We start from the raw sequence: 13,223 nt of genomic DNA, 5'->3' as shown, positions 1-13,223 counted from the left end.
GATACCCGTCACGTTTACCCGCGCCCGACAATGTCCATGGACGCCCGCGCCCGAAGATGGGTACTACCCGCCCAGCCCGATGATTTTTCGTGGGCGGGCTCGGGTGAAAAGCTCTGCCCGCCACCCCGCCCATACCCGAGCCCGATATGCTCACCCGACGGGTGCCTATAGATGCCAATCACTTTGAGTGTCGATTATACTTCACTATAAAGCCCAAAGTAGATTTAAGGTTTCTCCCAAGATATATAAACTACATATTGAAGCAACCCTAATAGTTTACCACATTGAATCTGAAAAATTCGGTAGCATAGAGAGAGAGAAAAAGAATCTACGTTGTCTCTCTAGCCGTTTCTCTCTTATTTACTAGACCTTCTTGTGCCAACCTTCTTCTCTATTAAATAAGTTATTGGGATCATCTTCCATCTCTATGTAGTGGTCAAATTTTAAGATTATTTTGATGTGAAGGAAGAACAAAGAAGAACTAATGAAACATACAAAGACAAGAAAAAAAGTGGAAGACAACCAAGTCTCATGTTTGCATATATAGATCTATATCAGTTGTTGATTTCTTATGTTACGGAATCTGAGTATTTCTTTCATTCTTGATTTATAAGTTTTGTAAAGTTTTGGTATCAATTTGTTTAAAGAAGCTTATTTGAACAATATCAAATTTCTAGAGTTTTCTGATCTGGTAAAAAAATATCAGATAAAGAAACCCGATGCCCGATTTGCCCGAAGCCCGACTTGCCCGATGCTTTAGTGGGCATGGGCGGGCTTTGATCATAGGAGATTTCAGAAAAGCCCGCCCGAATCCGCCCGAGAACCCGAGTGGGTAGAGGAGAAACTTACCCGACCCGCCCGAGCCCGACTCAGAATTACCCGCGGGTGCCCATACCCGCCCGATTCCCACCCCTACATATGTGGCAGGAATTGTTAAGGAAGTTGGGTATAAACAAATTGGTCTTTGGACAATAGGATGAAGAAATTGAATGGTGCACAAAAGTGTTTAACGGAAATCAGGTCGAAGCAAAAATAGGTTGTCTTATGTTCAATGGATATATTTATCATATATGGAGAGAACAAAATGCTCGCATTTTTCAGGGAGTTAGGAACTTGATGGAGGAGATTGTTAGACAAATTGTAGAAGTGAAAAAAAAAACTAGTTCTAGGGTATATTTGATTTTCGTGTGTTATGATGTTGCGAAAAACAGAGGTATCACATAAAATTATTTTCGTCTATAAGAGGGTATATGCTGAAATTGTATACAAACATATCATCTGCGTGGTCTGAGTAGATTAATTATAGAATTTTTGGGCTTATAGTCCAAAAAACGGGTCCTAATAGTAGATATAATCCTCTCTAATTCTATCAAAGGTTTTAAAACCAAAAAAATAATATAAATGGATATCTAGTCCATTTGGTCTCATCTAGAGAGAAAACACAAATCTCTAGAATAAATATTATTTCATAATCCCTAATCTAACCTTTCCATATTTTATAACTGATTTATCTTCGAAATCTATGCATATCTTTTTCCATATTTATCTCTCATATTTCTTTCCAATTATGTTTCTATTAAAAGTAAGGATGTCTTCATTATTATCTTCCATATTTCTCTCCAATCATGTTTCTATTCAAAGTAAGGATATCTTCATTATTTTCAGTAACGGAAACTCTTTATTTGATCTCTCTAAAACCGATTTAGTTGACAAACCTCCATTAAACTCAGAAAATCTTCTTCTTCTACATTATATTGCTGTCCAAATTCATCATTTATCAGGTTTAATACTTTCGAAATCTTTATAAACACCATTGTTAATATCTAATATTTCTTCTTATAACTAAAACCCTAATTATTTCGCTCTATTATAAAACGTATCAGATTTATGATACATATCTATAAGATATGTTTACTAATTCATTAACTTCGAATGTATGATGTTTATTTTCTCTCTCTAAAATTTTCATAACTGTTTAAGATCTTTATGTTTATTCCTTATTCAATGATTCCTTCAAAGTTAGTATGTTATGTTTGCATCCAGTGATAATATCATATTTTTTAGATCTATGTTTAATCTTCTGTTGTTTCTTATATTTCGTGAGATCAGATTATCAATCATCTATCAAATGTTTGATGTTTATTTTCTTTCTCTCTCTTAAAATTTCATTTATGTTTTTAATCTTGATGCTTAATCCTTCAACTTGAGTTTGACATTATTGCAATCAATCATCATAGCAGATATCTTTAGATTTATAGTTTAAGCATAATGATATTCTCATTTTTTTTTTCTTCAGATCTGGTTTTCAATCCGTACGGATTTATGAAACATTTGTTCTTTCGTACGGTTACTCATAAAAGAATTTACAGTACATGTACTTTATCGTAAATTACCACAATTTATAGTAAATAATGGGTAATTTATAGAACATTACCCGTGCTTTAACACCAAAACAGTACTCATTTCATTAGTAGAAATGCTTCGCTTTACTATCAAATCTCGTGTACTTTGCAATAGAGTATATATAATTTACGTATATCTTCATGTTCTTACCATTATGTATATAATTTACGTATAAGTGCACATAAATTGTGTATTATTTATTTACCATTACGTGTACTTTTCACCCAAAACAGTAGCCTTGATAAGTTTACCAAACTACTCAAAACCTTCAAATGTTGTCAAAATTTGACAAACATTATATATAATTTACGAAACTGTACATGTAGTTTATAATACAATATATGATTTTTTTTTTCTTTAATGTATGTGTATTTATGTGTGTAGATTTGATATACCAGGTGAAATTTCAAAGAGAATCGTCAAATCAAAGTGAGTCAACGAAACTAATGGAGAGTACATGGATGGGCACCATTTTTGAACCAAAGAAGATTTTGTACTTTTTTTTTGTAACAAAATGTAAAGGATGTGTAATGTAAAAGAAATTATGTGTAATTTATTGAACAAGACCCACATACATTTGATAAATTATGTTTATACTTGACAAATGATGGTTTCCTCGTCATAAATAATACATAATTTACGTATTTGTTTCCTAGTTTGTATTCTATGTGTATTTATGTATGAGTAAAAACGAAAACACATGTTGCTTTAATGTTCCTAGAACAATATACTATTTCCAAAACTGAAAGTTAAGTGAGAGAAAGTGATATACATGTTTTGTATATTAACCCCCAAATCACGCTAAATTGATCCTTGAAAATATACTATTTCCAAATCTGAAAGTTAAGTGAGAGAAAATTGATTTGAATCGAAAAAAAATTACATAGTGAGAGAGAGAAAATTGATTTGGTTTCCAAATCTGTAAAGAGAGAAAATTGATTTGGTTACGATTTTTGTTTTGAATTGATTTGGAAATAGATTTGCTTTCCAAAACGGTTAGAAGATAGAGAAAAATCAATTTCGGATTTATACGTTAGTTGCTTTAAATCCCCTAAATCACGCCCACATTAGAAACATTCCAAATTCACCCTGGAAAATTAAAAATCCCGTGATTTTTGTAGGAGGGACATGGACGGTAGTTCTCTCATAAAGAATGGGTTATTATGTTCATAATGTAAAAGGACTAAATATCCATGTTTTGAGAAGATTGGATCATAAACCTTTTTTGAATATTATTTTGGTCTATATACCCACGGACTCTTAATTATTTGTCCATAAAATTATTTTCGTACCAATTAGGTGAGTCGTTTTACTTATTAGAGCAGTATGTGTACATCAACTTCTTCCATATAAATATTTGAATTCACTCCAATTTTCGATCAACTAAGAAAAAACAGAAGGGCGGAAGGGAGAGCCTCCTTTCCAAAGGAGGGGGACAATCACCACCCTTTTGCCACCGAAAAAGAATCATTCAAAATGGTTCTCCTTTTCGGCCTTAGGTAGAGGGCATGAGATAAAGGGGAGGGAAGAGTGAGAGATAGAGGTAAGAGAAAAAAACATTAAAAGCTAAGGACATAAGTGGAAAGTAAAAAAATTGAAACGGTCACGATTGAGAGAAAATAGGTAATGAAGAGACCGGAAGGGCTACTAGCTATTAACTAGGGGGCAAATTGAAATTTTCCCACAAAATAACACTTTGGGAGTTAAGGATCCGTTTGGAATGTTAATTCCGTAAGACAATCCTGAGATGTAAAGAGCGTAATTTTATTGAGAAATCCAAACAAGTAGTAAAAACTCAGGAAATACGCTTTAGTTGGTGACCAAGCCCCGGGAACATTTTCTCTTCCTTCCTCTCGCGCGGGAGCTCGAATACTTAGGGTTTTCGAGGTAAAATCTGAAAACCCTAGAAATATGCGGATATAATCTTCCTTTTCTTTTGTAATCTGTTTTTGTTTTAGGGTTTTATTTGATTTGATTTGTTTTTTGGTACTCTCAAATACGATTTTCTTACAATTTTCAATTCTAGGGTTTGTGTTAGTACTGAAACAGTTGCTCCTTTTCACAGTTATTAATTTCTTAAATTTTAGGCGTTTATTGGTTATTGATATATCATATATGTTATTTGATACTGAACTAGGTTAATTTGTGATTGAGTTCAGGTTTTCCGCAACTTTAGAAGAAGAGATTGGCTATTTAGGGATTTAATCTCTCTTCCGGTTTCAATTTCCATGGATTTCGATGAGTATGATTATTTAGAGCAAACAGTTGAAAACCCTGAAGCACCAAATGGTGGTGCTGGTAATGGTGCTACAGAAGGTGGGAACGACAGGAAAAGTTCCAGGCACAGGAGTGATGGGAATGATTTGGATAAACCATCTAAGCGAGTGAAATCTGGAGAAGAGAGTCGAGACCATGACCGACGGAGAGAGGAAAACTCTTCAAGGCATCGATCAAGAGATGATCGTCAGACAAGAAATGGCGAGAGGAGTGAGAAAGATAGGAACGAGAGTGATCGACATAGAAGTGGCAAGGAACACAAAAGCGGAGATAGAGATAGGGATAGGCATAAGGAGGAGAGAAACGGTAAGGAGAGAGAAAGTGACAAAGATAGAGAGAAGAGGCAAGACAAAGATCGTGACAGAGTAAGAGAACCTGATCGAGAAAGCAAAAGGGAGGGGAGAGAGGGCGATCGATCACGTGATAGCCGGAGCAGCTCTGAAAGACGACGTAGTGATCGTGAAAAGGATGCTGAACGAGAGAGGGACAAAGAGAAGAGCAGAGAAAGAGAGAAAGAAAGAGAACAAGAGAGGGAGTTAAGAGAGAAAGAACGCGTGAGCAGGTGATTTCTTTGCGTCTTTCTAACTTCAATTCACTACACTCAGAGTTCTGCAATATCAAGCATTAGTCGATAGTTAATGGCTTGTGTTTGTTAACTAATTATGCATGCATTATTCGGAAATTATTGGGTTGTGTTTGTTAAATAAGTTTGTCATGCAAATGCTTGCTTATTGTTTAAACTGATCAAACGCATACGACCGATACTCCATATGGACCATGATAACTGAGTAGTCCAGATCGTATTCTCGGTTTCTTGTCCAAAAGAACCTAGAAAATGGTTACCCTCATATTAAGGTTTAACAAGCTCTCGTTGGTATCACTGTATGAAGAGCGTGTAGTAGGCCTTGTATTTCTTATTGAGTACTTAGCAACTTGCGTTCCATTTTTCTTTCCGATTGTTCGATATTCTTTTTTTGTTAAGAAGTACTGCTAGTTATGTTTTTCCTCTCTACATTTAAAACTCTAAGCAGGAAGAGAGTTAAATGGATCTCGTTGGGCTTTGCAAGCCTTACTAACTTAATAACTCGTATCCTGCATTACGGTTGCCAGTTAAGCTTTTATGAACTCTTTGAGTTGGCCGGACCATGAACTCATTTATTTATTCTGTAATAAAAAGTTACTTGATTTGCTCGTCGCCTCGTCCCCACATGCATTTATTAAAGATCATAATGGGAAGTAATATGCACATTATGGCTTGTTGGGTTGATTTGGGGTTAGGAACCGTATATAGAAAAGCGTGAAGGACTGATTTCAATTGATATCTTCTTTGTGCAAAGCTGTTTGATTCAGTTGGCGGACTGATCTGAAACAAACTTTTCTTTTGATTATTGTCGATTGAGGTCGGGTAGCCTGCAATTTGTTGATTACGCCTGTGCATTCTGAATCGATGATGCATCTGATTTTTTCCCCTTTTCTAGAATAGATATTCTTCGGATGGTAATTTATTTAGTGATTATTTGGTCAACACCTGTGCGCTTGTTATCTAGTCGCTTCATTTTTTTCTTCTGAAGTGGAGAACTTGAACTGCTTCTGGATCCTTATGTTCACTTAGTTTAGCCATGTTATTTTTGAAGTGTTGGAAATTCTAAATGTTGAACATTAGATTCTGGGAACTCGCAGATGCGCTAGGTCAATCAGCAGATGGTCATTCTGGCAACTGAGCCAGCCAAGAGCTCGAGTTATGAGTTCAAAATTTCCCTTCTTCCTACAGTTGCTTAGCAGAATCAGCGTTTTGATACAGAGGGTTTGAAAATCAAGGCGATGCGAATGTTATGAATTTGGTTAGCAACACAATAGAATTAAAGGGCTTAATTTTAATTTGTTCTGTTGCAGAAATCTTTGATGGTCGTAACTGGCTTTGCTTCACATGAGCACTTCGTCTCCGTTACTTTTAAGGAAAATGGTTGTTCAGTTGGAGTTGCTTACTTGACCTGCGATAATTGTTTATAAAATGAATCAATGGTCTCATTGCGCTAGACAGTTTCTCTTGTGAAGAGTTAGGTCCTTTAGAAAACTCCAATAAGAATCCCTTGTAGAGTTTAAATTTATGAGTCATTTTTCAATATTTAATTTTTTACCATTTTCCAACTGCTTATAGTTTTTCTATAGTCACCCCTTTTTAGGTATTTTTTGTACCACTTCAGTCTGTTGTATACAAGGTACTAAATTCAAGTTTGTGTTAAGATTCCGGTCTTCTTTCTAGAAGGGAGATCCAAAGCTCTTCTCAATGACATCGCAACCAGGTTGGTCTCATAGTTGTGCCTTCGGGCGGGACATGTTGGTCACGGTTTAATGCGAAGTATGGATCATCTATTTTTCTATAGTCATCCCTTTTTAGGTATTTTTTGTACCACTTCAGTCTGTTGTATACAAGGTACTAAATTCAAGTTTGTGTTAAGATTCCGGTCTCGCTGGAAAGACAAATATTTGTAGAAATACTTTGTTACTTACAGAAATAGTTATGAAGTTACAGAAATAGTGGAAATGGTTTTTCAGCTTTTGTGAAGATGGTTCAACATGTTTCGTGTTGTTATCTGCTTTAGAGTTATTAACGTAATAATCGTGTTGTAGTTGTTGAGCGCTATCTTTATTTACCATCTCTGTTTGATTGTTTCTTTGTGTGTTTCTTGCAGTTCCTTCTGTAATATATGTCGTGGATCTGAACTTTGTGCAACACTTGGATCTTTGCTCCATTTTTAAGTTTTTTGCATACTTCATATTATAAATTCATACTTCATCTATGGGATGTTCAGGTTCACTTACCTTTCTAATAGCATGTTTTAGATATAATTATTTTGTAAGGCTCGAAATTTGAGTATTTTTTTTTTCTGTTGCAGACGCTACAAGGACAAAAAGGAAAATGAGCCTGAGGCTGATCCAGAACGAGATCAAAGGACTGTTTTTGCATATCAGGTATCAACTTGCATTCCTCCATATTTGTTTATTTGAAAAAGAGTTTAGTAGGTATGTACTGAACACCTGATGTTTTACCAACATTATTGGCAGATTGGCTTGAAGGCAGATGAGAGAGATGTGTACGAATTTTTCTCAAGGGCTGGCAAGGTTAGTTCAAGGGATTGCAACTTTTCAGGTCCTTATGTGTCTAAAGAAGTAAAGAGTGCGGCATTAAATATCATGTTCGATTGAAAAAGGAAAACATAGCCTAGATTTGACAAATTTTCATCTCTCAGCGAAGATTACTTGTATTTTATACGTGGATTTATCACTGCACTGCTGATTGTTTACAATAGTGAAGGCCCAGGGTTTGAAGTACCTAAATTCTTATAACCTTAGGGTTTAGGCTTTAGGGTAAATAATCTAAGAATCCTGCTTAGAGAAGTGAAGAACTAACGTTTAGTGTAAAAGACTAGCTTTGCCAGTTGCCATTATATTTGATTGCTGATATAGTTTCTGATACATGTAGAGTTTGCCTTATCTTGCATAAAATTATGAAATATACATAAAACTGATTCTAAAAGTGAGTGTAGTGTTATACGTGTGGTTAAAATTGTTACCTCTTTGTGAGTTAAAAATTTGTGTATGGATTCCCTTTATTCTAACAAACTTCACAGCTTACTTAGTGGAAGAACTTGCTGGTTTTGAGACCTGAAATTAAGATGATTATATATTTGTACATATTGCTTGGTCTGCCTGTTCTGCTTGAAGCCATTGATTGTTCTTTAGGGTTTACGTTCTTAATCCGTGGTGAGTTTAATGCTGCGCTTGAACATGGCAGGCAATCATATAGCTGCCTCTCATGGTGCAATAACATAAACTATTGATTATCTTTGTCAGGAGATCATATTTTTGTAAGTTGAAGTTCTTAAAGATGTCACTATACATTTTCACTTTTTTTATCTTGTTGACCCTTCAACTCTCTTTAGGTTCGAGATGTCCGCCTCATAATGGATCGCAATTCAAGACGTTCAAAAGGAGTTGGGTAAGTTTTGATACTATTGATTCATAATCAATTTAGTCCTAGGCTTTGAGGTTACATTTTTATTTATTTAAGTAATGTTCTCCTTGGCATTCTCCATTTCATAGCCTGTCTCTCTAGTCTCTAGTAAATGGTATTCGGTTAAAGTTGGACGAGGATATTAAAAGTTAAAACCTCTAGATCTTCCAAATTCTTGTAATCATTCCAATTCTGATCTTTTAGCTCAATATAGGTTGAGAAACTAAATGATATTGCTTGTGCTGGTCAGTTCTCACAAACGAAGGTTCAGTCTGAATGATAACCATTAAATATCATCTCAAAAATCTTTTTGAAGTTGACTTATAGGAGATTTACTCATTTACACTCACACAACATCAGATATGTATATTAGTATATATATGACACACACACATACACTATAGACTCCATGATATATATACTATATGGGCTTTTGCAGGTATGTTGAATTTTATGATGCAATGTCTGTTCCCATGGCAATAGCACTCTCTGGTCAGCCACTTCTTGGTAATGCAGTTATGGTTAAACCATCAGAGGCTGAAAAGAATCTGGTTCAATCAAATACGGCTGTAGTAGGAGCAGGCGGTATTGGACCCTACTCAGGTGGAGCTAGAAGGTTGTATGTCGGCAATTTGCACTTCAACATAACTGAAGATCAACTTCGTCAGGTTTGTTTCTGAGTTTAACTTGTTTCTCCTTAGCTAATTAATATTTATCAACACGTGTACCTTTTTCTTCCTTTTCTTTACAGCGTCAATGTACGTTGGGCTTTTACACTGTCTTTGTATCAATTGTTTCCAGTTTCAGCCTTTCAGGTGTTGGGTGGTGTTATCTCAATACATTATTTATTGACGTTGTCAGTTAAGATAGTTTCATTAGACGTGTATAGGTTGGCCATGCTTGTTTGCTTCAAACTGCAACGTATACTATTTTACACGAGCCAGCAATTTTAAATGTATGTAAGCAAAGGAATTTAATCCAAAGAGCATTAGAAACTTATATGCTGTCATCTGCAAGTCTCAGTTAGGCACTCTTGACCTTTGTGATGAATGGCAACAATTATTGTCAGTTGTTGAACAAAAATATTAGTAAAAAGCGAAGTTCTCGTATAGCTGTACAAGTAGTTCAAGAAAATATCTTTACGTTAGTCTAAAAGCAGTTGTATTGTTGCTTATATATAATTCTGAACTGTACGAATTGTGGGTAACTTATCCATCCCAAACCGTACAAATAATATTTATCAAATCTTTAGTCCACTCTTTCCCTATAGTCCTATACTTAGTGGAAGAGGTTGCCTTGCAGAATATAACCTCTTAGTCATATACTTATATGGTGGTGATTATTGTTGTCCAAGCTACAAACTTGGTGTACTTGATTGCTGTTGATGTTATGGGCTTCTATGTTCACTGTGGTGCTTATTGTTCCAGGTATTTGAACCATTTGGTCCTTTAGAGTTGGTGCAGTTGCCTATTGACCAAGAAACTGGCCAGTGCAAAGGGTTTGGTTTTGTCCAAGTGAGTATAGTAATAGTAAATATGATTTTTTTTTTTTCATTCAAGTTGTATCCAAAAATTAAAGCTGGACATTTCAGTTTGCACGTCTTGAGGATGCTAGAGCTGCCGAGAGTTTAAATGGACAACTTGAAATTGCTGGGCGAAACATTAAGGTACTCTACTACATTTTCCATGTTCTCTGAGTATTAAATGATGAAAGAAGAACTTGTTTAGATAAAGAGCAACCGTGAAAGTTTTAAGAGTGAAATAGAAGCAAGAAAGACCCTAACGTCGTTATGTGAAATGAAATCTGGGATGCTTCAGTTACATGAATTCCTGTTAACATCAATATCAACATAAGCTCTTTCTGAATTGTTTCATTTATTCCCTTCCACATAGGTATCGGCTGTGTCTGATCAAGTGGGGATGCAAGACATTGGAGCTACTGCTGGTGATTTTGACGATGATGATGGTGGAGGCTTGGTTAGTCTTGGTTCTCTCTTATGTTTTGTTAACATTAACTGGTCTTGGTAACATGAAACCACTCAATTAATTTCATCCTAAAGTTGATATAGACCACAGTATGCTGGACTATTTGACAACTCTGCAAATTACGGATGTGCTCGCGAAACTTCTAAAGTTTATTCAGAAAATATGTAGATATATATATATATATATATATATTCACTGCAATTAACAGAATGATGATTTCTGGAAAAGTCAAATGACATTGTTCTACCTTTTTTGCAGTCCCTGAATGCTCGCTCTAGAGCCATGCTCATGCAAAAATTGGACCGCAGTGGTGCTACTTCAAGGTTAGCTGCTACAAAACTTATACTCTTTACTATATTTTGCTTTGAGTGATTCTACCTCCTCTCTTTGAACGACAATTGAATGATTTTTCGGCAAGACTCGACCTTTAAGCTTTAACTTGTATCATCTGCAGTGTCAATGGGTCTGGGCTTAATATGGCAGCGGCACCAGGTCATGGTATGACACCTGCTATCAGCCCACTTCTTGCTTCACTTGGACAATCAGCTGCTGTTCCTGGTGCAGGCCTTGCAGTTCCTGTACCTCCTGTTGATATGATTGGTGTCCCTAGTGAATGCTTAATGTTGAAGAATATGTTCGACCCAAGTGTGGAGGTTTGTTCTATTTGTTGTATTTCAACTTTTTTTTGCATTTCCTTGCTTCTTTTACTAATTGTTCTAAATCTGTTTTTTGAATTGAAGACTGAACCTGATTTCGATTTGGATATTAAAGAAGATGTTCAAGAAGAGTGTTCGAAGTTCGGAAAACTGAAACATATTTATGTGGACAAGTAATTATCTAATCTTTAAAACTGGTTTTGATGTATTCTACAAACTTCTTTGCATGAAAAGGAGAATGTTAAAGAAAACCTTAGATTTGCATTTCCAGTCAATTCTTCGCCCTAGGGTTTTGCTGTATAGACTAAAGAGTTGGATAAATGGATAGTATGCTAAGCTAGAGTGTATTTCCCATGACAGGAAGAAGATAAAGTTCTTTGATTAATTGAAAATCTATCAAGTTGTTTGTTTCGATGATACTTATTTTGTATTCAATAACAGGAATAGTGCTGGTCATGTCTACTTGCGCTTTGAAAATACAGAAGCAGCCATTAATTCACAGCGTGCACTCCACGGAAGGTGGTTTGCTGGGAAGATGATAACTGCAACCTACATGGTGAGTCTCTCTCTCTCTCCCTATATCTCTCTCTCTCCCTATCTCTCTCTCTCCCTATCTCTCTCTCTCTCTAGAGCACAACAACAATCACAAAGATTACATAGAGATGCTAATCAATTTATTTTGTTTCTTTTTCGTGTATCCCGCTACAAATTACAGTTGCCCGTGAACTATGAGGCGAAATTCCCGGAGAGCAAATAACAACACTCTTCTGAAGGTCGAATTGAAAAGCCGTCTGTTTTAGTTTGGTTTATTCCCTTTGTTTGTGTAACAATATAGTTCTAGATGCACATTTATGCCCTAGTTTTTACCCATTTGCAGATGGGTTTTTCGATTCGGTAAACTAGAGAAATATTTAACATTTCATTAGAGTGCAGTGAGTTAAAGAACTATGGAGATTATATGAATTCTGTATAATTTGCTTGATTGTTTACTACCGCTTGTCTCTCTTTTCTCTCATAAGATGAAATCAAATACCCAATTATACTTTTTTTCTAATGAAAAGCTTGCTTGAATCATGAACTTTTTATGAACCAGTTTCTTCTTGTTGACCTATTCGAGAAATTCAACCAATGGTTTTACGGATAACAAAGTATTCGTGTTTTTATGTCCGTACATGGTTTGATGTTGAATAACACCAAGTAATGGGGTTGTTAGGGTTAAATGGCATAAAATTAAATAACTTCTTTTGTGAAAGGGATTTTGGGTCATTTGACCTAAGAGATTAAGAGTGCAGATGTGTAATTGAAAATGGACAATTGTAATATCACCTTTTTTGAGAAATCGATTACGATGGTCAATACATGGCATATATACATCATGAAAAGATAATACAAAGGTGTATCATGACTCATGGATTGAATAAGCACTATAATGTGACTCGAGTTCCTTTAAAGGTCACTTGAACTAAAGAGGTTAAAGTTCAACAAATTCTGGATTTCCACTTTCATGAAATCGAAATTGGGATTTTTGTGTTGCAAAGTGGGTGTTTAACCGCTATACACCAACGTGATTAATAATTAGATGCATCTTTTGATTGACTTTGCAAAAGCGACTTAAGAAGGCTAAAGGAGCATGAGCAGATGAAATACCAAGAGGGTTATGGTTATATAGAACTACTGCAAAAATTTCAATTGGAGAAACCCCCTTCTCTTGCATATGGTTCCGAGACAGTAATACCAGCGGGAGCAGAAGTCTCCTCCACCCGATACTAGTGGAACACAGAAGAAAGTAGTTGAGAGCTACTCAACCACAATCTAGACACAATAGATGAGTTAAGGGACAATGCAGCAATCAGAGATGCTGCATCCTAACAAAAAGCAACTACCCAT

General features: G+C 35.6%; 1 protein-coding gene across 3 annotated transcripts; it reads left to right on the top strand.

Moving 5' to 3' along the window:
• Positions 1-4,083: 4,083 nt before the first annotated feature.
• LOC147570729 (uncharacterized) lies at positions 4,084-12,387 on the top strand. Of its 3 annotated transcripts, XM_086657271.1 has the most exons (15): positions 4,084-4,290; positions 4,563-5,242; positions 7,578-7,653; positions 7,747-7,803; positions 8,625-8,680; positions 9,135-9,363; positions 10,123-10,209; positions 10,287-10,361; positions 10,588-10,671; positions 10,939-11,003; positions 11,135-11,178; positions 11,245-11,333; positions 11,421-11,509; positions 11,778-11,892; positions 12,052-12,387. In XM_086657271.1, exons 2-15 carry the CDS (start codon positions 4,632-4,634, stop codon positions 12,091-12,093), a joined length of 1,719 nt encoding a protein of 572 aa, XP_086513397.1. In that variant the 5' UTR covers positions 4,084-4,290; positions 4,563-4,631; the 3' UTR covers positions 12,094-12,387. The 3 variants fall into 3 exon arrangements, with proteins under 3 accessions (XP_086513397.1, XP_086513396.1, XP_086513398.1); XM_086657270.1 differs by having other exon boundaries at positions 11,135-11,333; XM_086657272.1 differs by lacking the exons at positions 4,084-4,290; positions 4,563-5,242 and adding an exon at positions 6,729-7,493 and having other exon boundaries at positions 11,135-11,333.
• Positions 12,388-13,223: the final 836 nt, after the last annotated feature.

The sequence above is a fragment of the Eschscholzia californica genome, unplaced genomic scaffold (assembly GCF_041429995.1).
Source record: "Eschscholzia californica isolate CP2 unplaced genomic scaffold, dmEscCali1.0.p SCAF_1, whole genome shotgun sequence".
Lineage (NCBI taxonomy): Eukaryota > Viridiplantae > Streptophyta > Magnoliopsida > Ranunculales > Papaveraceae > Eschscholzia > Eschscholzia californica.
Note: the sequence above shows the minus strand (reverse complement) of the source record. Positions and strands in the feature narration are given on the sequence as shown.